The following is a 26281-nucleotide window of genomic DNA, read 5'->3' as shown; positions in this document are numbered from 1 at the left end:
TTTTGATCAGTTAGTACTACGAAGTGAGGATAGAGGGTTTTTTTTTAAAAAAAAAAAAACAAACAAAAAAAACCAAAACAGTTCCTCAAGTCCCTACCTCCATTTATTTGCAGCAAAATAAAACCAGAGTTCCTGCACTTTAGGTAGTGTAATTACTTGTGACTCTAAAATACTATGCAATGCTTGGGTTACAGCTACACTAATATATACTATCAGAGACATAGTTAAAAGACATGTCCCGTTCCATAAAAGTTTACACCTCTGAGTAAGCCCACTATTATTAGTGTTATAGAGTGTGATCTGCCCGATTTTCCTCTCTTTCAGCTTTAAATAAGTAGCCCCTTTAGACTAACTCCTCCCACCACCCTTTCAGACACTGACACCTGATGGACCTCTGCCTTTCAAAGCTGCTAATCAAAGCAGCTCAGGAGCCATCCTCCACAAAGATACAGGCTGACCTAACCCTGAAGTGATCCTGCATTTCTGATACTGATCTTCAGAAGCCCAGCCCTAAGCCCTGCTCTGCATCACAGGTGCTGGCTGTCACCTCGTCATCCCCCACCCCACAGGGCCACAAGTGTGTCCAATCTGGAGCTTCTTACTTAAGACAGACCTGCTTGATTCTCCTAACAGCTACAGGGAATCAAATACGAAAGAGAGTTGCTATTTGGCACTATTGCAGCCACATGCTTTGTCCCTCAGCTTTCACAGAATTCCAGTTCAGTGGCACTTCAGCTGTCCATTGTAAACAAGACTTGTTCCTTGAATGCTACAAAAAGGGTTCCAGTCTCACAAATATGACGCACATGATCATTCTGTCACCCAGAGAATTTAAAGGAATGTGTAGGTTCCATTAGATAACTAGGAATTGGAGGGTCACCCTTTACATTGTAGTTAGAAATGGTGCTAGCCTTTTCCCTGCACATTTGTAGGTATTTGTTCCCATACAAGCAGGTCTCTGAAGCCAGCATGGCTGTAGTTTATGCTCAGAGCAAGTGGGAAACTAAAAGTGATGAAAAGACAGCATCCAAATTTTACTTGGGAATTTTTAGAAACACATTTAAAAGCTTCTCTTATTAAGATCAGGTATAAAGTTCTTATCAGTCGTAAAATCCCTTTTCTGTATTAATTAGCATTGCACAAGGTCAATCTGCAGGCTTGTATACTCTGCACCTCAAAGAATCACAATAGCCTTTCAACAGCACTTTCTCAAAACAAAATTAGGCTTGCCTGTAAACACTGTACTGAGTCACCATGAGAGGATGCAGAAGTTTTAGAAAAGTTTTCAACTCTCTTTAGTCAAAGCCCCCTTGAAAGGCCACTACTACAATAGAAAGGGGGGAAAGATGACAAAACAACACTGCAACCATTTCCAAATCACAGTTCCTTATCAGCACTTAACCACTTTGACCAAAATAAGCACACAGTAAGACCAGCTAGCATTAAGTGTTGTAACAAGTTATTTTAAAATAATTTCTTAGTATAAGCATTTGAGACCAGCAGCATAACTCAGTAACTCTTTCTTCAAGACTGAGTAGTAGTGGAAACATTTAACTGAAAGTGCATAAAAGTCAAGATGCTCCCAATTCCCTTTTGTGATGTGTACTCCTGTTTATAAGCATCTGCTCTACCTTCCCATATTTAACAGTAGACTTAAAATAATTATTACATAGCCCTATTACTGCTTCAGCAGTTGGATTTCTCTTTCTGCTTTGCTAATGTGCGCTTCAGTTCCTTTAAGTTCTCTGTCAGTACCTCCACCTCATCCAATCGTCCACTATGTTTGGCATCAAATATATAAGCTTTGATATTATCTATCTGTTGGAGAAGCAGCTCTTCCTCTATAGCCTCCTCTCCAGAGATCTCATCGCCATCCTCCACTTCAAAGGGGTTGGTAGAGGATCCCTCTTCAAACGGATTCCCAGAATTCCAGCTGCTCCCAGGCTTTTGAAATGGATTTTCATCCTCTTCAAAAGGGTTTGAAGTACTGCCAGGTGCTCTGTTAGTTTGTTCATCCTCCTCATTTTCAAATGGATTATAATCTTTCTTATGACTTTGCAGAGCTGTGTTAGGGAAAGAAGCCACTGGAGAAGTCTCTTTGGCAAATGGGTTAGCAGGATCTTCCCCTAACTGAGGGGAATCTGCTTCATCTTCAAAGGGGTTTAGACAGGCTCTCTGATCTTGAGCTTTGTCACACTGTGGGACGTTCTGGGGTCTGAGTGTGAAGATCAAGTGCTCTTTAGCTGGCAGCTCTTCAACAGCAGGAGTTTCAAAACTTGGGTCCCTTTTGATCTGAGTAATATCACAATCCAATGCACGTGCTGTCAACTTCTGATTCTCTTTTGCAACTTCATACTGATACTGCCTGACTTCTCTGAAGTCTAAGGAGCGTGTCCTTGAATGCTGAGACATTAATTTGTGGTGTTCTCTTTCCCACTCTTTTTCACGAAGGACCTGAAGTTCCTCCCTCTGCATCTCTTCCTCTTCTGCCTGTTTTTTAGAAAGCTCTATAGCTTTCAGAGTTTGCTGTTGATCGTATTCATCCTGAAGCTGCCTCAGGTTCTCTTGCAACATACGGACCTCATCTATCCTATTAGCTGCCTTTGCTTGCTTAATAAAGGATGTGATATTGTCAATCTGCTGAAGAAGTGGGTCTGCTACCTCACTCTCTCTCGATACTCTAGATGTAGGTAACCAGCCTTCAGATTTCCTGACTGTTCCTTTTTTCAGGTGAGTTGCATCACCATTAACTGCAGCTGCAGATGTGGAGATAAAGTCTTTCTGCTTTTCCTCTTGTTTTCCATGTGTTTCAAGAGCCACCTAAAACAAAAAACGTGTAGTAAGGGGACACCACGAGCTCTAAAAATTCCATTCTGACTATGCACAGGTACAAGAAGCTAGCTGGTCTTAGACATTGCTGTCACTGAAAGGGATCAGCTGCATTTTTTGTTACTTTGCAGAAAAAGCTTATTTTCATAATACTACCTAAATGCTTCCCTTCGGTTTGTTTGTGAGAATATTGATCAAAATCCTTTGACATCTGCCTCTACAAACTTAAGGGCAAGTAGGAGCAGTGACAGTGCTTTATATAGAGAAAAAAAAAAGCCTAATGCAACTGTGCAAAGAGTGGCCTACATTGATTTGGATAGTAGCCGTATCACATCTGTCTGCAGCAGACATCTGTAACAGAACATCACTAGTGTTAAAGGTCACTTCGCTTTTGGAGTGCAACGATTCTTATTTCTCAACTTCTACCTCGAGATAAAGTTGGCTGAGTTAATAAATGTCCTCCCTCCTAACTGAAAACCTCTCCCTCTCTCTGAAGAGGCATCCTTATTCTAATATGTCCTTTTTCACCACTGAAAAGTCTCCAGATTCTACTTGTGCAAATGAACTTCAGAACACAATTTGAAAATCCACATAAACCAACATACTTAGTTTACGGCTTGCTCTGCACGCACTGCAGCAGAAAACAGCATGTGCAACCAAGTCACTGCTGCTTTCAGCTGCTCAGTACACACCTTCTTACGTTCTGAACAGAATACAGCAACGGTGTTACATTAATCCCTGAAAAAGGGTATGGAATGATCGGGTATGAAAAACTGAAATCCAATGTTAAAGGCAACTATTCATACACACACAGCTGCTAGGCTTAAGCTCTTGAAGGAGACCCTGATACAAGAAGTAACATATCTTAACTGGTCTTACCATATGCAGTCTCCTCTTCTTCAGTTCTTCATACTGATCTTTGGTTGGCAGGGACATTAGGCCAAGCAGTTTTTCCTGGCAAAAATTGAAACATTTACAGCGTTGCTTGCGGGCATTCAGCCAATTTTCAAGTACTTGAAAAGAGAGATACCACCAACAGAACATCCCACAAACAAGTAAAAGGTACTTCCACACTGCAGTCACTGCTGCAAGTCCGAGCACATCTTGCTGCCAGAACTTTACTGCTCGCCAGGTTCAAACCTCAGCAAAGACAGAGCCAAGACTCACACATTCTCTTAGGTCCCTACACTCAATGCTGCTCTAACTACGCTATCTGTATTCAAGCTAGCTCATTTAAGGCTACCGTAAGTCATTAGGGGAACTACAGGAAATGTAGAGAACTAAACTTCCTGTCAAAATGGTTTCTAACCACAAGGATGCCTGGCAAAGAAGAGAATGAAATTTACATTCAGCTCATAACATATGCTCCATTTACCTGAACAAAAAGTGTAGCTGAATATCTTATCATTCTCTGAAGTTGTAGTGTTTTAGGATGAGGCTGGGGATCTTCATGCAAGCCTAGGCTCAAAATCTTCTTACTGAATCAAAGCAAATATACAGCCTCATCAGTTGAAAAACAAGGGCTAGCAAAAATGCAACAGAAGGGGAAAGACAAAACTGGATGAAAATCTTCTGATGTTATTCTAGGTAAGCCATTTTGTATATTACAAGTTATAACACTTTACACTCTCGACGCCTTTTTTTTAAAAAAAAAAAAAAAAAAAAAAAAAAACAAAAAAAACAAGCAAACAAACAACTGTGCCCTTATTTGTTTCCTCTGTGCTTAATTATTTCCACTGCAGAGGAATGCATGATGTTTAAGGCTGGAAAAGGAAGTAGAAATTGATGGTGCATAGGAACAGCATCTACCTTTTCACATGCTCTTTACAACTGAGCAGACAAATTGATTATCCATATGAATAAGCAGGTATATGCTACACAAATATAGACACCACTAGTTGAAAAAAATTACAGAGCAGTTTTAACAGAGGAAGATACACACATGCTGGGGATGGGCCAGGGAAGAGAGAGATCTTCGTTTACCTTAAGGCATCTATAAATTCGTATACTTTTTGAATCTCCACCCTCAAGTCATTAGCATGTCCAAGACTGTAGGTTGTCTCCCCAGCACTAAGAAATAAATACAACTTTATGTAAGTCATGCATCCAGCTAACAATACATACAACACTAGAAGCTATCCTGAGATAACCAAGATTCAAAATGGTACGAATAGCCAACACTGAAAGGGTTCAATTATTTTATTTCAAGCTCGTCGTGTTTGAAAATCCTTTCTTTGTGACATAAGTAGAAAAATGACAATCATTTTGTGAACCTGAACACTTCGTAGAAGATTATTTTTATGATTGTATGATTATTTACTATTATAGGAGAAATTGTATTTTAACACAAGAATGCCACTCTACCAATAATATCTAAAATACACACATACATAGCTAATGCATCTACTTTGTGGCTTTTTCCAGGCAATTGGGTGCCGAAAAATCACTGATTGAATAAGTAACTGTACCATTAAAGTAAAATAGTTATCTCTAATGTTTATCAGAAAGCAAAAGCCTACATCTCACGTGTATAGTATCTAACATGCTAGTAACTGACTGTCCACATGGGGACACAATCAATGATACACAATTTACTAGTGTGACTCTTCACCAGCTTTTAGCTTCCCTCTCCTTGTATATCACAAACAGAAAAGATAAGGATCACTCTCTCAAAATCAGCTTCACTATTGATATGAGTCTGGTTTCTGGGACTCACTACTAGCCAGAAATGCCTTGTTTTCTGACATGCGGTTCCATTATCCAGGACATCCATATTTTTGCCTTTCCCCAGCTGTCAAGCCACATAACACCAGCTCCCGTGAAGTCATGACAAAAGCAGTAACAACTGAGCATGTTTTTCACCTTTATACTTTCTTCCCTTTGGGGGGGTGTGCTTTTACAAGAACAGTTTGTTGCAATGAATGACAGCCTAATTTTTTTTTTTTTACAACCAGCAGATCTAAAGGACAGGTAGAGAAATATTTTTTCAACTTCCCAAATGGACATGCTTCATGGTCTATTTGTGTCTTTCTCTACTGTACAAGCTGTATGTATAACCTGACAACCTCTTGCAAATATAGCTGGAGAGAGATCTAAGTTACACCAGTGAGAGAATGTTACCACAAGAAAGTATGCACAAGAGCATGGTATGTGAATGCTGCTTGTCCACCGCAGCACAGGGCAGGCCAGCGAGATCTAGAACAACTGTTAGGCGAAGGTGGCTTGCTTTACACAAGAACAGATGAGAAGCATTCAAACGATCCTTTGCTGCTGGCACTACTTAGAAGCCATACCATCCATCCGAGGGCAGTAATATCCTACTTCAACTGTTTTGAAGAGGCTCATTTACACAAGAATTGTAGCCTTGTACTTCCTTTTTGCACAGATGACTTGTGGAAGTATAACAGTGGCGCCTCAGTGGGAAGCGGCTTTAAAAAAAAATAAATCAGACTTGTCTGTACACAATGTTACCATTGATAATTCATTTAGCACTACTTTGTTTCAAAAGCATCCAAAGAACAACAGATAATCTAACACTGTTTTTTCTTATAATTTACACACTCTTGTAGCCTTAGCACACCACTTCCTTACTCCTTCCTACACTTTTGGGGAGGAAAAATACATTCATTTTAAAAAGTCAGCAAATGGGGCTTACTTTAGTGATTCTGCCATCCTTATGTATTCTGGCGCCTTCTGGTCAACCTTCTCCATACAGAGTCGGAGTTTCTTGTTTAAAACAAAATGTATAAGAAAATAAATTATATTAAAACACTAATGCAAAAACATGCTGACATAAACCTTTTATGCTGCCTACGCACATTCAAAGTTAACTGTGATAAAAGCCGTTTAACTATTCATGAAGACAAGACCCTCCAGTTATCCTGAGAACGCAGATGGCATGGTCAGAAATGGAGAAAGACTCCCTGTACCCCTGCAAGGTGCATTTTTAATTCAGAAGCTGTTTTAATGGATGACTTGGACAACTTCTAGACTTAAATCTCTTCACGAAGAGCACCAACAGAAACTCCCGTTAACACTCTACTGAAAAGATATCTGATGACTGTCAGTACCTGACAATCGTCAAGCATTCACCAAAGCTTTCGCCATCAGTGTCAGGACAGTGCTGACAACATCGAGTCCTATAGTTCCAGAGCAGCACAACAACAAAATGCACAGCATATAATTGGTTTAAACAAGAACTGTTCAGAGAAATCCCAGCTGACATAGTTCACAGTTTTAGGAGAGGCATCTAGAACTAAAAATTCTGAGAGTATGGGAATTAAGTATTATCTTAAAATGACATTTGAAGTTAACATGAGATATAAATACTATACGGCAACTGGCTCCATCATGTCAGATGTATCTTTATCATGTGGCATAAATACCCAGCAGAGTCTATTCTAGCACAAGTGAGTATTAAGTCATAAAGTAAGAGGTTGGACATGAGATAAGCCAAAAGTCAAGTAGCGACAACTGCAAGTATATACACCGAGGACGAAAGCAAGCAAAGAGTCCGATTTACCTCATAGAGTTTCACAATCTCTGGAGTGTGTTCTTTCTCATCAATCTGTTGTTCTTTTTTCAACAGGGTATCTTTGCAGTGCCGACAACAACGGATTCGATCATCGTCCTTCTCATCCAGAACTGAGCTCACACTGCTTATGCTGCTAATGCTGCCACGGCGGGAGCCATGGACACTATTAGGTGAGGAGTTCGGGCTAGTATGAGAACCCAAGGCCTCTTTGCTGGCACTAATGAGTTTGCCTAAAAATTATACACAAGTAATTTTACAGTGACCGGAGAAGCCAACAGATTTTAGCAACGTAAATGAATTGCACTTTAACAGAAACTTTAACGTTCCGGTGCTATTAGAAAGCTACGTTGAAACAGTCTGCTGAAAGATATGTAAGAAGCCCGTGACAACCAAGACCACAAGTCAGAATTTGGGTCTTCACCGTAAATCCTTCTCCATTTTAAAAGCAGCTAGAGAGCAGACTGCTGAGAACCTACTTTTCTTATGCCTAGAAGCGTTCTCACATTGGAGCTTGCATAGTTATAGAGTAGCATGTGGAAGAACAGGAATGTTAATGCCAACCATGTTTTGTGCTTGAGCACTCCAAAAAGCACAGTTAACGTCATTTATTTCCACAGAAAATACAGTCTCCTCACCAATGCGCTCGATAAGGAAATTAAAGTTCAAAGAGTTTCTTAAAGGCTTGTGGATGAACTTCCTTAATGTCAGCATTTGGACAATCGTGGGAAAGATGGGAAATATCCACAGTAGTTTTAAATGTCAAGAACCTTGACAGTTATAATTCCTAAAGCAAATACCTTCATAGTTATGGTACTCAGTAGAATATGACACTAAGTTATCAATTATATTTACTAGTAGTATATACTACTTCTAGTAATTTTTTCAGTGTTATGTAACACTTCCAAATCTGAAGAAGGAACAAAGAGTGAAGAAATAATTCTTCTTATTCTGTTTCACAAACAAGTGTCTGCATGAAACTGAATTACATGTGAAGGACCAAGTTTTCTGCACAGGCAGAATATTACCAGCAGCTTTTTTCTAATGGCAAAAAGCCAGGATGCAGTTAGCACCCTGAGCGAGCTAAGGAAAGGAGGAATTAACACCACACACTACTTACTTGCCAAAGGAAGACTGACAAGTTCCATGCACTTCTTGCACATAATAGACCCACAAAGGCGGCAGTGGTGACGTCTGTTTCGAATACTGAACTTATTGCCACAGTCTGGGCAGAACGGAACATCCTGATCACTGACCCAAGGCACAACAGACTTCTCGATTGCTGCGATCAGGCAAGAGGGGAGGTAATACACACAATGTAAGATACTCATTCAATAATTCCTCAGCTCGTTAAAACTACAAGAGCAAATAGTCTGAGGTAAGCTCATACCAACCTCTTATTTTAGCTGACTCAGTGTTTGCTCTGTCAAATGATGTAAGCTAGTAAAAGATAAACAATACATTCAAGAAAATTGTACTTTTGCAAGAAAAAAAAAAAAACCTCAACACAACCCAGCCCAACAAGAAACCGACACCTGGCATTTTTAAGAGATAGGACTCTCAGTCTGTTTTATGCTAGATTCCTACAACTCTCCTATTTGTTTCTAATGCTATATTCATAAAAGTAGTGCTAAACAATGACTGCGAAACCTGTACAAAACAGAGCATTTTGGACATAATCCTGACAGCATCCAACATTACTGCAGCTGAGCCAAAACGTAAGTATATCATTGGTAGATTTTGAAGAATGAGAAGCTGGAAGAATCAGGACAAAAACATTAGGGAGAAATTTAATAAAGTAAAAGATGGAGAAAATAGACAGGAAAACAGATGGTTCTTGAAGCATGTGGAAGTAGCATTTTCAGCTTGAAAACAGTGCATAGAAACAGAAATCATATCCACAGTAGAGGGTCAGACCAAGCACAGCACTCAAGGATAAGAAAAAAGGAAAACAGTAACGTGAGAAGAGAGTCACAGCTTAGTATCCCTTATAAAGGGAACTGCTAGATAAATGGGCATACTTCATACTGAAATAACTCTATTTTAAATCTAGGAAACACTCAGAAGTCTGTGATACTAAAAAGCAGCAAATTTACCTTTTCTAACCTGATTATTAACTTATTGACTTCAACTACATAGTGATCAATCCTGGCTGCTCGGTGTTTCTTGAAATCAGAAAGATGGCTTCTCACAGCACCTGGAGAGATAGCAGAAAGTTTTCATAGTCACCTAGGTGTTCTGTATGGATTCAAATGCATTTAAATGTCTCTTGAAAGACAGCTGTCACTTCACCGTTTATTTTTCATGTTCAAATCAAATTGTAAAAACACATCAGAATCCTATATTTTTACAGTCTTGCCCTGAATCAAACATGCAGGTTTAAAGCCTAATCTCCAGGCTAGCAACAAACAGTGGTTTATTTCTACTACAGAAAACAACAGGCACTATGTTAGAGAACATTTGCAACATTTTTTTCCCCCCTCTTCATCCCTCAGTTACATTTGGCAGGCTATTATCAAGTAGCAGTATTCTCAAAACCGACTCCCTTTAGTTTCCTGGCTACATGTTGAACAAAGGGAAGAGGCAGGTCCAATGATTATTGGAGGTCTATGCAAAAGCTATTTCTCTTTCAGACTTCTGATCATCCTTCCACCTTTAGGGGTCTGAATCAAATACCTGATGACAGGTCAGATTTACAGAAAACTGATCACCAACTCTACAAAAGAACAATACAGCATCTATTTAAGAAATGTACAATTCATACTCAACAACACTGGTTTCAAGTTTAAGTTTTGATCCTTTTCTGGGGAAGATGAGTCAGGTATTAGAAAAAAATAAAGTTACAGACAAAATATTTTTTTTTTCATTATCTTTCTTCTGACTGGTAGAACACAAAAATCAGATGTTGCTTTTTGATACTACCTATGTAAGTATTAAGAATCTCACTTCCTCATGCTGATGAAAAAACCTCCAAAGCTGAATTCATAGGAATGAAAGGGCCCTTCTGCAACTGCCACTGCTTTGGAGACATTACACAGCCCCTTTCACAAACCCACCAAATGCCATCGTAAAATCCATAAGGTTCATCTTCTCCACCCTGATTAGAAAACAGTTCTCACTTTTCTAATGTTCAGAAATCTTCTGCTAGTTGACTGTCTAAATTTAGTCTTTGCTAATATTTATACTAATATATATTGCTGCTGAAATAGTTACAAAGTCAAAAGTATAATAATCTACAGAACTCAGACTCTACAGACCCAAAGAACCAAGTCCTAGTCTGTCAGCTGCACAGAGAAAACTTTCTCAGGATCCACCAGAGATAGTGCTGCTTCCCCCTCCCTGAAAATAACCATATTTCCGTAACAGTAAGAGGCAATTGCCAGTAGCAGCATTTGTAATTACAGGCTCAGTCAACTTATCCTTGAAATTCTACAAATGTAGATTTTTGTTCAGAGGGATGAGTTTGGAGTTGGGGTTGTTTGTTTTGTGTATTTTTGCTTGTTTGTTTTTTCAAAAAGTAAAACCTCTTTTTAGTGAGAGATGATCTACACCTCAAATCCATGGAAAAAGCTGAAAGAGTTTAAATCAATGGACAAGCTTTTTGTCAGATGTGTAAGCTATCAACCACTTTTAAGTGTAGCCCAAAAGCTGTAGATTTTATATAGCTACAGCTTAAGTATTAATTAGTGGATTATCTGTTTTGTAAAAAGCCACAAGATGGATGCAGAACACCTCAACAAAGCTAGATGCACCAAGGTAAACACATATCCAGTAGGCCTCAACAGCTCAGGCACAATGACATGGCAAACAACTACCCTGCTCTCAAGATTAGCTGGGGTATTGATTCTGTACTTTCCCCCCCCCCCCCCTCCATTTTCCTCATCACCCCACAGAACGTAGGCAGGCTGCACAAAATCAATATGCGAACCATAACCCCATGCTATGGTGAATCAAACAATACAGACAATTCCATGCAACTTCAGCAATACTGTAGCACTTTCCTAATTAAGATTAAAAGAAAGTTATCCCCGTTGCATATTGCTTTCTAGCTCTCCTACCTACTTCCTGGGGCTCCCACATGTATGGATCTACTCCACCATAGCTAAATGACTCATATCGTTCCTGAGAACCAGAATCAGTTCTGTCATCTTCTCGTTTCAGCAATTTCTTCTTTGCTCTTTTGGCCTTCTGGACTAGATCTGAAATAGATAAACCCAAGTTATCAAATGTGGCAGGTAGGCACTGAATATTTGTCACATGACACCAGTATGGAATATTCCTCATGCTTTAGCACCAGTCTTTCTTTGATGACAAGCTTATCTTCAACACGTTCTGTTTAGAACCAGAATGCAGTTCAGAGAATCACAGATGACATGAAAGACTCTTTGTTACCTGTCATCAAGTAGCACTATGGTCCTAATGACAAAATAGTAGTTTTAAACACTGCATTCAGGGGCTTCACTGTAAAAGAGTAAGCTGTCTTAAACTATGGACCCATTTCACAGCATTCTGGGACATTATACAGATAATACCTTAATTCTCTTAATTCCACAATTATTTTCTTAGGATTTGAGGATGTTCAGCACTTTCTTTGTCTTGTTGCAAAAACTACAAACTAAGCATTTCATATTCCTCATACACCTAAAAAATTACAAAAGTACTAAGTAGCCCACTGCATTATCTCATCCGAATGCTTGTGAGAGGAGGGCAGTCTCCTGGGCAAAAAAAAAAAAAAAACAAAACCCAAACAAACCAGGAACTTGAAACTTCAGAGCTTTTATTGCCCTTGCAGCTGTGTTCCTCTCTGGATGCTAGCAGGGCACTACTTCTCTTGCCAGAAATATTCAGTATCTCTTTGAACTACATCTTTTAAACATCAAGATTTCTAACAAGCTGCTGAGTTAGTTAACCACGAGTTAGCATGTCCTTTCATATTTCTAATTTTCTTATTTAGTGTCCAAAACACTGGAACTTCCACCTTGACCTTACTGGCATCTGTCCCCTCGATCTTCAGCCATTAGAGCTGTGCCAGCAGGCCCTTCCCAGCAGCTCAGCTGCTGAAGTTACGCTGCCTCCCAAAATGACACTCAGTGATGCAAAACACACTACTCAACAAAACCACATCAGGTCGGCAAGGGCTTTGCTAGCATGTCTAGCAAAAAAAATCATAGAATCATAGAATGGTTTGGGTGAAAAGGGACCTTCAAAAGTCGTCTAGTCCAATCCCCCGGCAAGGAGCAGGGACATCCCCAACCAGATCAGGTTGCTCATGCATAAAATCAGACACTTGAAGAGGGACATCTTTTAAGTGCCTCCAGTCAATAACGGAATTCTAAAGTATGCAGAATAAGGTAAAAATTATGCCTTGGCCTAAGGTTATTTGTAGAAAAATCAAACACCAAACCTCGCTTGCAACTGACTCCAAATGCTATTTTAGTACTCTTAGGCATTATGAGACAGCCCACCGTGCAAGCAGCTTTTGCCATACATAATTTTACACGGCAGAAATGAAGGCATGAGAACAGCCGCCACGCCTCTTACTTTTGAGCTGTCCTCTGACATCTCTGTCCTCGCGGGAGTGCTCTTCCTCGTAGTGCGACTGAAGCTGATAGAAAGACTGGAGGTCCTTCAGGCAGAGGGGGCACAGGAACCCTTCCCTCATCTCCCCCGGGTCCCCGAAGGGCGGCGGGCAGCCGGAGGCCATGGCGGCCCGGCTGCTGGCGGACAGCGCTCGCTCCGCGAGCTCAGCGGCGGCGCGGCCGCCGGGCAGGGACGAAGCGCGGGGGCGGCATCGTCCTTCGCGGCTCCCTGCAAGAAACCCGGGCAGCGGCGTCGGGCTGGCGGCGCGGCCTCACCCCACGCCCTCCCTGGCCCCTCCGCGGCCCAGCGAGCGCCCACGCCGAGGCCCCGGGCGGGGCGAGGGCCGCGTCCGGCCGCTCCGCATGCGACACCCGCTCGGCCGGCAGCGCCCGCCCCGCCCGGGGCCCGCAGGCTGCGCACCGGGGAGCGGGGGAGAGAGCCCCGCCCGCGCCTCCGCTTCGGCAGGAGAAGCCGGTGGCGAACGAGGCGCCGCCCCGCCCACCGCGGAGGGAGGCCGGGGCCCCGCCCAGCCCGGCTCGCCCCTGCCGGGGGGGGGGGGGGGGGGACTGGGGGTGGAGAGGAGCTGCCTGCGCAGGCGCAGGGAGGCAGCACGCGCCGGGCTCGTTGCCCCCCGCCCCGGCCGCGCGGGGGGGCACGCAGGGGAAGGGGTGGGGCTTCGCGCTCGCGCCGGCCGCCGGAGGAGCGGGCGGCGGGGTCCCCGGCCCGCCCCAGGGGGGCCGCCGGCCCTGAGGCAGGCAGCGGCCTCACCTCGGCGCCTGGGCAGGAGGTACGTGTCTCCAGCAGCAGAGAAGCCGCCGCCCAGCCGCGCACCCACCCGCTCGGGGTCCCGGCTGCCCCGGAGCCGTAGAGCCCGGCGGAGGGCGGGGCGAGCGCCGAGATATCGATGGCCGGGAAGGGTGGGGACAAGGAGGGCTCATCCGGGACTGGAGGGAGAGACGAGGCCGGGCTAAGGCGTGCGCTGTCAAGCGCGGAGCTATCGATGGAGGGCGAGGGTGGCGGGGAGGGGCGAGAAAGGGGAGGCGGTGGCCGAGGCCCGGCCGTCCCATAAGGGCGGGGCGGTGGCTACCGCCCTGGTGTCAGCCAGGCTGGGGTCGGCGCTGATCACACGGGGTCTGCTCGGGCGTCCCGAGGCTCGCAGGTGTGTACGAGAGAGGTAACGTGGGATCGTGGTGCCAGAACCCTCCCGGGAGCGGGCGGCGCTCGTGGCGGGAGAGGCCTGTCGCCTCTCTGGCCTCCCGCTGTGTGGGACACCTCACATTACACTTACCTCTTCTGCTGGCGGTTTTGTGCTTTGTATCCTTACTATTGAGCATGCTGGGAAGAGGACCAGCGTTGCTAAGAACGGCAAGCCTGATGTTCCCTTTCTTAGCTTGGCCAGTCATTCAAAAGGACTCTAAGCCGTAGCACTAGTTGACATGTTATTCACAGAGCCACAAATAGAATCCAGGAATCCCACTAATGCTTGCCCTTGCGACTTGACAAATATTTGTGTAAATCGATGACAAAGAGCTTTTCAATATCCCCTATCTGATGGTAGTTTCTCTTTAGTCTCAGCTGGCAGAAATCTGTGCTGTCCCACATTTGCCAGCGTGCAGAAGAAATGATAGGGGTGTGTAACCATACTTCTGCTTCATCTGTTAGAATTACAGGCTTTTGGAGGCTTGAGATTTTCTTACGTGACAATGTTATTTACACTTGAGTCCTATCCATTGATGGTGGATTTTCACCATTAATGTGCTGCACTTTTATCCTTGAAGCTAAGTCCTTTAAAACATTTTCAACAGGGATCAAGGGGGTGGTAGGAGGGATGTGTTTTCCAAGGCATGAATTATAACTAAATGCCCAACTCCTTATGACTTCAAATCCCAGCTGAAGGGTATCAGATGGTCCCAGATGGGATGAGGGATTCATCCACAAGCTGGTTTTAGTAGCCATTCCAAATTTTGGTCTCATTCCTGCAATCTGGCCTTTGTGGGCTGACTGTTACATGACCCCTTTCAGCACCTTGTCACATCTCTAATGAATTTCATCTGGTTTGTATTTGTAGTTCCATCATCTGACAAAAGTATAATGGGAAATCAAAGTCTTAAAACCAAACTGATTTAACCATAGCAGTAAATGAATGTTATAAACAAACTCTCTAATTTTTTACATGTACAGTTTCCTGTTAAGAACCACTATGCTCTGGTTCTCAAAACCATGCAGTCTTGGTTCAGTTATGATTAGAGAAACACACGGCTGTGGAAATAATGTACAACCCCAGTTACAGTCACCTTCCTATTCAGCATGCAAAACACAGACCCAATTTCTCTTCGATATTAAAAACTGGTAAGAGATCTTATCATGCTGTCAAAGGTGCCCTGGTCAAGTACTCTTCCCTGCAGTGTACTCTGGTAGATTATAAGCTATTAAGCTTTTTTTAGAAGATATGATTGATTGTTACTTTAAAAAAAAAATAATAAGGTAAGGGGCTGTATTGACCCCAAGGTCTTAAGAACTTGAGAATACATTAAGTGTTACCAGTTTCACTTTAAAACTTGAAAAGTCCTGAGCCTGTAGGCACTAGAAATGAAACTAGCAGTGTTTCTAAAGAAGCAAGGTACTTAAAGAATGACAAAGGAAAAACAGAAGTAACCATCTTACTTTTCATACTGCTTTTCTTATATAAAAAGTATATTTCTGGTCTTTTCCAGACTTAGCTGGAAGGATTTACACGCAGGGAACAGGCCTACCAAGATATATTTGGTATTCTCAGTCCTGAGCTGGCAAAGCCTTTTGGCGGGCACATCTCATCAAAGCTCCTGGGTTTTCTCATTGCATAGGCCTATATTTGGAATCGGGGCTTCAATTAGTAAACTTCTCTCATTACTGTCATCCTTTGCTCTCCTCTTTTTTTTTCCCTGATGCCTATTTTCTGCTCTCTCTCATTGCGTTCACACCCTAAGAAGGCACCTTTTCCTACAGGAGAATATGAGTCTTGAATCTAAGCAGGGTTAGTCTTCTGTGATCTTTCTCAACAGGGAATTGTTATCTGCATCAGTTTCAGATCCAAGACTTTAAGCCTTGTCTGAACAGGAAAGACCCTGGAACAGTCATTGTGGAACAGAAATTATTCTACATTAGCTCCTGTATAAACTACTCTTCTGTGAGCATCCCGTTCAAGTACCCGTGTTACAGAAAGAAACGGGGAACAAACTGTAGATAGCTACAGCACTTTGAATCTCGGCTTTCCCAGATTCATATTAATTCTGAGACTGTTCCTTATCTTAGCAAATCTTGAGATTAAAAACTGTTGAATGCAAGAATTGCAATATTTGCTTGCTTCTTTAATGCAGCTAGCAGATCTTTGGGCATTCAAGTGTGCTTCTAATAGTAAGTGCATCTGCCTAGTGCAGGAAAACTCAATTTATTACCTCTTTGATAATGCCAGCAAAGTAATTCCATTCCATTCTTTGGGACAGGCACACACTTCCTTCAAGGAAAGCATTAAGGATGTGGACTATGCTCACAGTTTTGAAGTTGTCTCTCATTCTGTACTGTGTGAGTTGCCTTTTACAGTTCTGAAAGAAGTCAAAGGAAGGCACTGCAGGCAAGCTTTATGGGAACAGTTTTCAGTCCTGTTGTATTTCCTTCTGATTCACCAACTGTGAGTTTGGCCTTCATCCTCTGTTTTTTCCACTTGTTTATGTCTTATGATGCTCACTTATGCAGAAGTATCCCTGTATTACCCCATGTATCTGCTGCATCTTTTGGACAGGAAGCTAAGAGGCAACACTTCTTTGCAAAACAGACCAGAAGATCCAGGTTTAATTGATCCCAATCCTTGTTTCGGCACTTGTGTGCTAATCTGAGGGCTTTGTGTGATCGGGTAGGTGGAAGTGGGCAGTTAGGGATGTAAAGGAGGGGTTTGCAGTGTAATGCTTGAGCAGGGCCAAAGCTGGAGCAACACAAGGTACAGTTTTTCTCCCTTGTGTTCCTGTCCTTGGAGGTAGAGAGAAGGAACCAGCCTGAGGCTCAGTGTCTTTGAGGATTCACCTGCTGTGATGTCATCGTCCTTCCCCTGGATTTGCTGGAGCTGGGCTGTTTCGTAGCATTGAGCCATGCTTGTGCCTTGAGAAAGCTCAAGTGGAATCAACTACCACTCCCTCTGTTGTTACCTTGCTCCTTTTGTCCAGACCTCTTTTGAGGCCCGTGATTTATAACTCACTGAGCCAGTGAAAGAATGCTCCACCAAGACAAGTGTCTCTAGAAGAGCTGCAAGATCTGTGCCTGGATGGGAGAGTAGTGAGATGAGACGGGTGATAGCAGGAATAAGTGAGAAAGAAAAGACAGGAGTAGATACAGGGCTTGTAGGGGGGTGTCTGTAGGCATTTCAGTTTTCTTGTTCCTGTTTGATGTATGTTTTTTGTTTATTTAGTGAATGTAGGGAAGGGACAAGAAAAGGAGTCGGTGGGGAGGGGAAGACATGCCTGTCACTAGATGGCACACCAAGCACGTCTGAGAGCAACCGAAGACCTGCAGGGGCCTTTTGCAGTGGATTTCACAGCACATGGGGCTCCTTAGCCATTTTTTTAAAAGATTTTTCTCCTGCAGCAGGCAGAATCGTGCTGCCTGTTCAGCTGTGAGGCCCTGATGACCCAGGCAGCTTGGTCCTTTCCTGTCATTCAGAAGTAGTGAGAATCAGATGTAAGGAAAAGCGAGAGTGTACTGAACAGCAAGCTCTTTCCCTAAACCCACCTGTCTCTGCAGCTTCGGTAGCTGCTCATTTTCAAAAGGAAGGTCTTAAAGGCTTATTAAAATGGCAAATACAACGATTGAAGTCTAATAGCCTGTTGCTGGAACACAAACAAAACAGTGAGAAGGACTGCCTACAGCGAGTTGTGAGGAGGATAATAACATGCTGGGATGGACACTAGAAATCAAACATTTCACTCTGTCTTTAGTTAGTTAATTGTGCTCTTTTGCATGTTCTGCATTTGAGTGCAGACTACGAGAACGCATCTCGCAAAGGAATCTTTCTGAATTACTGACACGCTTATGCTGTGTCAATCACTCTTGAAGAGAGAAATTTCGTTCAACATTTTGAAAGAAAAATGCCATTTGTTTGCATATTTTTGAATATAAATAGTCTTTAGCACTTCCTGAGGAACTCATTCCCCTTTAAGTGATTGCACCTGTTTAATATGATTTGGATCTTTATGAGAGTACTAGAATCTTATTGGGAGTCTCTCGGAGAGAATTACAGAAGCAATAATACGAAGTTAGCATGCCAGATGTAGTGATGTGTTGAATTTTTGAGTGAAGTGTCCTTGAATTGAGTGAAGTGTCCTTTCGCTCCCAAAGGGAAACTGGGCTCCTGTGTCCCTGAGGGCCCAATGTCCCTTTACAGAGGTCAAGAATAATCTAGGTTTTTGCTGGTGTAAATGAGAATAGACTCAGGCTGCTTGTCACTTAGGCTCATTGCACTTTCCTATGCAGAGACTGTTCACAAAATGAAAAAATCCAGGTCAATCTAAACCAGTCCAGTTTACGCTTCTTTGAAAATTAATGTGTCTTCATCCAGCTAGTTACAATAGGAAGAGAGGTATTTGGGGATAAATTAAACTTTACTGAAATGCTACTGATGCTGTTGGGGACTGAATTTGAATCAGTAATGGCTTACCATTGTGAATCAATGTAAAAGAGGAACAGTAGAGGAACGGCCTGCGTTCCAGACACTTGCTCAAGAAGCAAAGTCAGGCATGTACTGCCCTGTGCTGCCACCAGAATATAAAAGCTCGTCCTGCAAAACCCCACATCCATTATGTAACTCCTCTTACTCAGCTGCACTCAATGTCCTCTGCGAACACTGAGTAAATAAGTTGTAAAATATGTTTGTGAGATATTGTAATAACTCTAACAGTGAATTTTAGGGCCTGGTCTGTCCCAAGTTGGTCATTGCTACTAATGTCCAACTGAAGAGGAGAGACTTCAGTGAGAATACAACCGAGAAAATGGACACAATCAGCCCTGTAGCCATGGCACAGTCCTGTCAGAAATGTATTTCAGTTAGGTTGACAAGAAAGATGGGGAGAGGCTCTTCAGTAGGGCCTGTTGCGATAGGACGAGGGGTAATGGTTTTAAAATAGAGGGACGCAGATTTAGCTTGGATATTACAAAAAAAAATTTTTACACTGAGGGTGGTGGAGCACTGTCCCAGGTTGCCCAGAGAGGTGGTTGATGCCCCATCCCTGGAAACATCCCAGGCCAGGTTGGCCGGGGCTCTGAGCAACCTGATCTGGTTGGAGATGTCCCTGCTCCTTGCAGGGGGGTTGGACTAGATGGGCTTTGAAGGTCCCTTCCAACCCAAACCATTTTATGACTCTATGATTTTCAGCAGGTCCAAACTGAGGCAAATTTTAAGAACTGTAGGCATTATAATAATGACCTGATAAATCTGATTTACTGTAACATGCTGTCAGCTCAGGCTTGGCTTTAAAAAATAAAAAGAAACGCACAAAAAAAAACCCAGCAAAACAAAAAAATTCCAACCCAATAGAAATAATTCCTTTAAAAAATTGTAGTATTGATAGCCTTGCTTTTAACAGATGACTAGGCCCTAGCAGAACTTGGAATCTCTGAAAATACTGGAACACTCAGAATTTAAAATACAGAAGATGGAAAAATCAGACTTGCATAAAATCAGTTGTGCTAGCTTTTCACTGGCCACACTGAGAGGAGAGCAAACTCTTTCCTTTTTAATAAGTTAATGATAATTAAGTACATCTGAGATTTACTCAGAATGGTAGATTTTATAGGCAGTAACCTTGAATCAGCTGTTTGTAGCTTCACATTAAAAACTTTGACCTTTGGCTTTCATGCTTTTCTCCCTTCCCCATGCTCTTTCTTGCAGCTTTCTTGCAGGAACTGTCATGCATTTTTGCTGTTGCCCATGTTTACCCACTTGGTATTTTTTTCTTTCCTGTTTTTCATTTATTGTGGGCATTTTATAGCAAGTGGTGGTGGTCTTGTGTAGTAGTCTTCCCTGAGGTTTAAGAAGTATTCATTCATTGCTGGAAATGGTATACGAAATGGTATTCTTCAGAGAAATCTTTTTTCTCTTCTAAAATGAAAACGGAACATTTTAAAAGGTGTCACCTACAGAAAGTGTGCTGAAGGAATTTGAAGTGTATGGAATGTTCCCAGCTACCTCCTCTGAGGATTTCTTCAGCACTTGTTAATTAGAAAGCCTCTTGTCAATAGAAGAGGTCTGGCTGTTGTCACATACATTAAACAGCACATTATCTCCAAAGTTAGAAATTGTTTGATAGACCATGTTAAGTGTTGATCAACCTGGAAGCATCTAACTTCAGTTAAGCTTGCTGAGATGATTCATTATTCTTCTTCTTCAGGGTAACTAAACCATGTGGCAAAACTGACTTCTATAACTGGGGCAGTGCTCTGAGACACTGAATGGGGAAACAATCATATTTTAAAGGAACACTCAAGGGACTTAATGTGTCTCAGTGGTATTGAGAAGGATGAATATAAGTGGAAAACATACTAATTTGTTTATTAAAAATAACATCCTAGTGAAATGTTGATGTGCTGTAACCTCTTTCAATGTACAAGAAGTGATATGAATAACTCAATACACTAAATAATTGTGCATTAATTGCAAAAATTAGTAAATCTATTGTTTTGACCTGTGGACAGGAAATCAGACTTCGAGTAAGGTTCCCCATGGACTAGGTGACAAGGTTGCTGTGGGTTTGGCCCAGATGCATAATTTTCTGTGTCATACAGGTAGAGGATTTAAGAAGGGAATCCATCTACATACAAATCATCCTTCCACTTCAGTAGTAGAACAGTTTTATGTATAAACATGTGCTGACCACCAGCATGCAAGAAGATTGTGCCTAGAAAAATACCCTTTAATGTTTATTTATTTTTATTTCATTTGGGTTTATGTTAGTTTTATGATTTCACTCTATTACAGCATGTTTGCACAACCAATAAGGACACCCAGAGTTGACTCTTAATGTTTATTGAATCATTCATATCAAGTAAACACTTTTGGGAGTCTGACCATGGAAAGTAAAAGCATTCCTTTGAGAGGCGAGAAATCAGAAATCCTTATTGGAAGAAAAGGATGTCTGCTTGTTTCATTTTTAAATGTCTGAGGAGAAGACGTGATTTCAAGTGGCATGAAATATGGACATGCTAGGGTGGGAGTTCTAGTGTGGGGTGTACACAGTCAGGTTCACAACTTGCAGCTGAGATGCTCTGAGATGCATTAACCCTTTGCACTGTGCAATCTCTTAGATGAAAAGAGGTTTTATATGCCAGTTCCAAGTCAAACTATGAAGTCAGTCATCTAGTCTGTTCCAGATCCTATCTCTGTCTAGTGCTTACTGTCTGGACAGATTGTTGTCCACAAGGGTTCAGGTCTCATTAATGTGTCAGTTAGAATTGAAAACCTATTCAAATTCATTTTGAAATAATTGGCATATATTGTTCTTTTCTATCCCTATCTATTTACTGATTTCACTGACATGAGAGGAAACCATGTAATTATTCCACTTTACTAGTGTCAGAACATATATTTAAGAGCCTGTTTTAGTCATTTGGGAACAGAAAATTGGACATACATAGTGGGATTATTCTGGGGTCTGAGCCCTTAAGGAAATGAGCACTCTTAATTTCCTAAATTGGGGGAGTTGAAGACTCGCAGTACTTGCTTGTTCCATTCAACTGGGTCCTTTACTTCTTTCTTTTATTTTAAGTGTGTGACAAAGCCATTAACTTAAATGAAAACATTAATGCACTGAAAGATAGGTGCAGAGGTCAGCAGCAGGAAGCCAAAAGGGAGTGAACAGAATTTTTTAGTGATCTGTCAGTTTACGTCACCAAATGCAAATGATACACAATTATTTTCTCATTCCTCTGTTTCACTTTCCCGTGCTGATCTCTTTCCTGGGTGCTGACGTTTCTTTCCTACCCTGTCTTTGCTAACATCTTCTACTAAATCAAGCAACAAACTGCCTTTATTACAGATGAAGGACTCCTGAAAGCTGCAGGGGCTTGCATCGTCTGGGCTGTCAGAATTCCAGTGCCTTTTTCTGGGTTGCTGGCGTTTCTCGCCGTATTGGCCATTTAATTCTACCTCATCATTCCAGCCTCGTTTTCTAGAATTCTGGTGCTTGTACATCAGATACCTTCTGCCTGGATGCTGTCTTTTGGATAACTCATTCAAGTAGGTTAGCCGTGCAGTAGGGATGTCAGCATACTGATCCAACCATGACCTTCTGCCAGGATGCTGTTGGTTTTTCAACTCTAGATAGCCATCAAGGTTGTCTTCTATCTCTCTTTTCCCTGGATGCTGCCTCTTCTGAATACCTCCATAAGATGTGTCTTCCTCAACATCTCTTTTTCCAGGATGCTGTCTCTTCTCCAAGTCACTTAGGTACTTTTTCCCAGAGTGTTGCCTTTTGGAAAGCCATTCTGGCAGAGGGGCATTTGATTCTGTCCAAGGAAAATAATAATGTTAATCAGCCCCCATAATCCTCACTAGGGAAGTTGAAGTGGGAATTTGTAGAGTTCTGTGGTGCAGGATCATAGTCTGTTGCTCATTATGCACACTTAATTGCACAAGTAACTGTATGGTCTTGAATTTGATCACTCTGGATGGCATCTGTCAAAACAATTCTGTGACATTTTTAGCAAGATGTATTAATACATTAGGAACTAGCTGCAGCCAAATGGGAAGACATGCAATGACAAAGCCTAATGTGTTGATTCAGGTAAATGTGTCAGATTCAGGTAGAGGGAGGTGAGTAAAAGACACTGAGTGGCTGGAAGAAATCAGCTGCAGAAGCTAGGTATGGGGAAGAGCTGGGAACTTGGATGAGACAGGGAAAGCATAGGGCTGAGACACAGGCAGGAGCAGGCATGTGGACATTTGAAAGCCAACTCAGTATTTCCAGCTACCAGTCATAACTCTATTACTCATTCTTAAGCTCTTTTTAATATTTTGGGTCTTGGATCAACATGACCAACTCTCAGCGTTCACGTGAAGAGGGAGGAAGGTTCTTTCTATGGGCACTTGGGGCCAGCTCCTCTTTCCACTCTGAAAGGGCTCTGTACTCCTTGTTGGTGGCAGGCACCTATGTGCTGCTTCTTGCAATCCCTGAGGCTGATTTGCTGCCACTGCTGTGACTAGTGAGAGCAGAGCATCTACAAGCTAGGAGGCGGCAGACCCTAGAGCAGCCTCTGCATTCCCAGCCATGGAAAAGGCCACCTCTGCTGGGGTGTAGAAACCAGTGGGTTGAGGTAATAAGTGAGTGGCAGTGCTCCCATCTCCAGTTAACATTACGTACAGGGTCCACAACTGGGGAATGTCCTCCTTGTGTCCTCTTAGAGCTTCCCTAGGGAAGTACTTGCCAGACAGGCAAGTCCTCTATATCAGGCTTCTACCTTCTTATTATGCAGCAGCTGCTCAGTGGCAGTACAGCATTGCCTAAGTGGAGAGAGCTTGGAGAAGAAAGTGCCTTTTGAGAACTCTGTGTCAGTGTATGGCAGCGGACCTCTTATCTTTCCCCTCCCCTTAGAAAGAGTAATAAATATATACATTAAAACCTGGGAACTATACATTGGATCTAATTATCTCAGCCAAGTACTATGCCAGCATCACCAGATGGATATCCCCAGTGTTACATATACCTTTATTCATCTCTTCTTCCTTTTCAGCTTTCTTGAGGACAGACTGAAGAATGAGGCTTTCAGATCTCTGCAGGATGTTATCCAGAGGACTTCTTCCCATGTTCTCACTTGCCTCAAGAAGGGGCTGCCCTCCGTTGAGACAAACACCACACAAGGTCAGGCAGAGGAGGAGCAGTGGCAGCTGGATGGATGGCATAGTGGGATGGGGGTTCCTGCAACTTCTGTGGGAGAGAGAACAACAGAGGAGGAGGATGGAGCAAACAAACCTAGCAATAATAGCAATGTTTCCAGACACTGAAAAGGAAGCATGGCGCTGCCGTAAGGTTTGAAGTCCCTTATGAGGGCCCTTCCTCATTTCTGTTACTAATGTCTCAGTTTATTTTATATTCTTCAAAGAATCTGTAAATTCTTCATAATTAAAACCAGGCACTTTTTAATTTTTTTTTGGCAGAATAGATATGAACATTTTAAACATCAAACTTCCTGATGCACAGATAGTTCTGAAAGCCAGTGATTTTTGATTTGCCTTCTGCCAAGAGGCAAAAATGATTTCTCTCTAGAACTCTGTGTTAACTCTTGCCCCACATGAGGCACACACACATATACCTTGCACTAGCAATCTCCACCAGGCAATTCCCTTTGCTAAGGGTTCATTTTAAAATAATACTCAAATTTGCAGCACTTTCATTCCAGCTTTAGTTAAAGCCCAACTTGAATAGTCCATTAGTTTTTTAATATCTATTTCTATACATTTAAAGTAGCCATGTGTCTGTATATTTGTTGGTGTAATAAGATAGCTGTGCTCCATTGGTCAGGGAGATTTCTTGCATTGGGAAAGCACCTCATATTTTTTTCAGAGCCATAATAATAATATTAATAATCATATCCTCTATTACCTCTTGCCCAGATAAGAGGTGTTTTTCTATTTCTTCTAGCTAGCACTAGAATTCCTAAGCACTTACCATGGATCTGTTTACCAGTAAGCAGAGTTCCTTCAGTAGACTGGAATACATCTTTCATGCTAGTATAGGAATCATTTAGCTTAATTATATCTTCAGAACATAAAATAAATGCACAATTTTGCAAAGTTCTACAGATTTTTAAAATAGAGAATTAGTTTATTACCTCTCTTATTGGCAGGTTTCTGTCACTTCTGATTAAGTCCTTGGATAACAGCCTTACGAATATCACATAGGCTATTTGGCTCAGAGCAGTCTTTAGAAAGAAAGTTAGAATTGGCTAAAAAGAAGATGATTTGGTAAATTACCTGGTTTGGAGATTCAGATTTTTGCTTGATGCATCTGCCAAGAAATTTAGTCCTTTAAAGCTGTTCCCACATCTGAGCTTCAGAGTTGCCCTTTTTGTGCTACAGACACACACAGTATCCAATAGGACTGTTGCTAAGTTCTGTTTGGATGGCTTGTGTCTCCGTACTTATACTGTACTGCCTCTGCACCCTTTATGCAAATAGCTGTGAGGTAATTTAGGTAATGTGTTGTTTTCTTTTTTTTTTAACTCATGTCAGATATCTACATTTTGAATGCATTTAAAAAATGATAGTTATTTGCTGACTGCGGTGTGTCCATGCTCAAGTCTCAGAAATTGCTATTTTTCTGTTCTCTAAAGAGATTATGTTGAAATTTATGTAACACAGCATAGAGAAAAGGAGATTTTTCTCTCCTTGACAAAGAGAAGCTTGTGTATCCTCTATAAAGCAAGCACTGTGGAGTAAATGCGGAGAGGTAGGTAATTTATTAAGCTAATAAAGAAAAATTATTTTTAAAATGTGATGGATTATATTTAAATAAGTTTATACTATGAGTTTTTATTCTGAATGACACTGTGTACAGTTTTTGGCTCACAATTCCATATTTTCTTGCCATAGCCTTCCATAAACAGTATATTAGTATATGGAATGCATAGCATTAGGTACTAAAACATAGTTATGTTGCTACTATGTGCTTCAAAAAGCATTATACTATTGTAACTAGAAATAAGACTCCCTCTCTTTAAGACATCTGTCTATTTAAGATATTCTTCCACACAGCAGTACTGAAAACAGATAATGCAGGGGGCACAGATAAAAAGCTAGTGATTCTTTGATAATCTTAGTGATCCTGATGACAATACGTAGGACTAAAACTGGAGTACAGATTGCTCATAGTATTGAAGCAATTCAGGATTCTTTTATTGTTACTACATGGAAGGTTTCAACCAAGTGAAGTCAATGTTTTTCTACTTTCCCATTTACTACCATTGTCAATGAACACAAACCCACCCTTGTAGGTCCTCTTCACTGCCATCAAAGTGTTTAAGTTAAATTTTATCTTCAGCAGTAAGTAGCGACAAAAACGCAACAACTTGTCACCATGGCTTGAGAATGCTTTTCTTGTTAGGACGTTAGCATTTTAGCAGCTCTCTAGGGTGCTGTGTCACAGTCTGAGAGACAAGACATTTTGGGGATACTCTTAGAAGTGGATCAGTTATGCTTACAGTTAATGTGGATCCTACATGGGCTGTCAAATTTCCTTAGGACAAAAGGCATTTTGTGTCCGAACAGATGATGAAAATGCCATTTAAAACTTGAAGGGGGTGAGGTCCATTGTTCTCTATCAATAT

The 26281-nt window shown here is 41.8% G+C and overlaps 2 protein-coding genes and 1 long non-coding RNA gene across 4 annotated transcripts in view; 1 reads left to right on the top strand and 2 right to left on the bottom strand.

Annotated features, from left to right (window-relative positions):
• Positions 1-67: 67 nt before the first annotated feature.
• On the bottom strand, positions 68-13809 carry RBSN (rabenosyn, RAB effector). The gene is made up of 12 exons (XM_086755976.1): positions 13709-13809; positions 12902-13168; positions 11419-11559; positions 9457-9557; positions 8755-8800; positions 8481-8642; positions 7352-7593; positions 6485-6555; positions 4813-4899; positions 4205-4307; positions 3709-3783; positions 68-2820 (listed from the first exon to the last, which is right to left on the bottom strand). Exons 2-12 carry the CDS (start codon positions 13062-13064, stop codon positions 1687-1689), a joined length of 2325 nt encoding a protein of 774 aa, XP_086612102.1. The 5' UTR covers positions 13065-13168; positions 13709-13809; the 3' UTR covers positions 68-1686.
• The window catches only part of LOC147599579 (uncharacterized), a 54036-nt gene continuing 41377 nt past the window's right edge, over positions 13623-26281 (top strand). The window contains exons 1-2 of one of the 2 annotated variants that reach the window (XR_015259611.1): positions 13623-13727; positions 23690-23817. This is a non-coding gene — a long non-coding RNA (uncharacterized LOC147599579). Of the gene's footprint in view, positions 13728-13977; positions 14100-23689; positions 23818-26281 lie in introns of those variants that run through there. The other variant, XR_015259612.1, reaches the window with a different exon arrangement.
• TRH (thyrotropin releasing hormone) lies at positions 21879-24367 on the bottom strand. Its single transcript, XM_010122531.2, has 2 exons — positions 23663-24367; positions 21879-22465 (listed from the first exon to the last, which is right to left on the bottom strand). Exons 1-2 carry the CDS (start codon positions 24015-24017, stop codon positions 21879-21881), a joined length of 942 nt encoding a protein of 313 aa, XP_010120833.1. The 5' UTR covers positions 24018-24367.

Source organism: Chlamydotis macqueenii, chromosome 10 (assembly GCF_036417535.1).
Source record: "Chlamydotis macqueenii isolate bChlMac1 chromosome 10, bChlMac1.mat, whole genome shotgun sequence".
NCBI classification, from domain to species: domain Eukaryota; kingdom Metazoa; phylum Chordata; class Aves; order Otidiformes; family Otididae; genus Chlamydotis; species Chlamydotis macqueenii.
The sequence above is the reverse complement of the archived record's forward strand: the minus strand, read 5'-3'. Positions and strand labels throughout refer to the sequence as shown.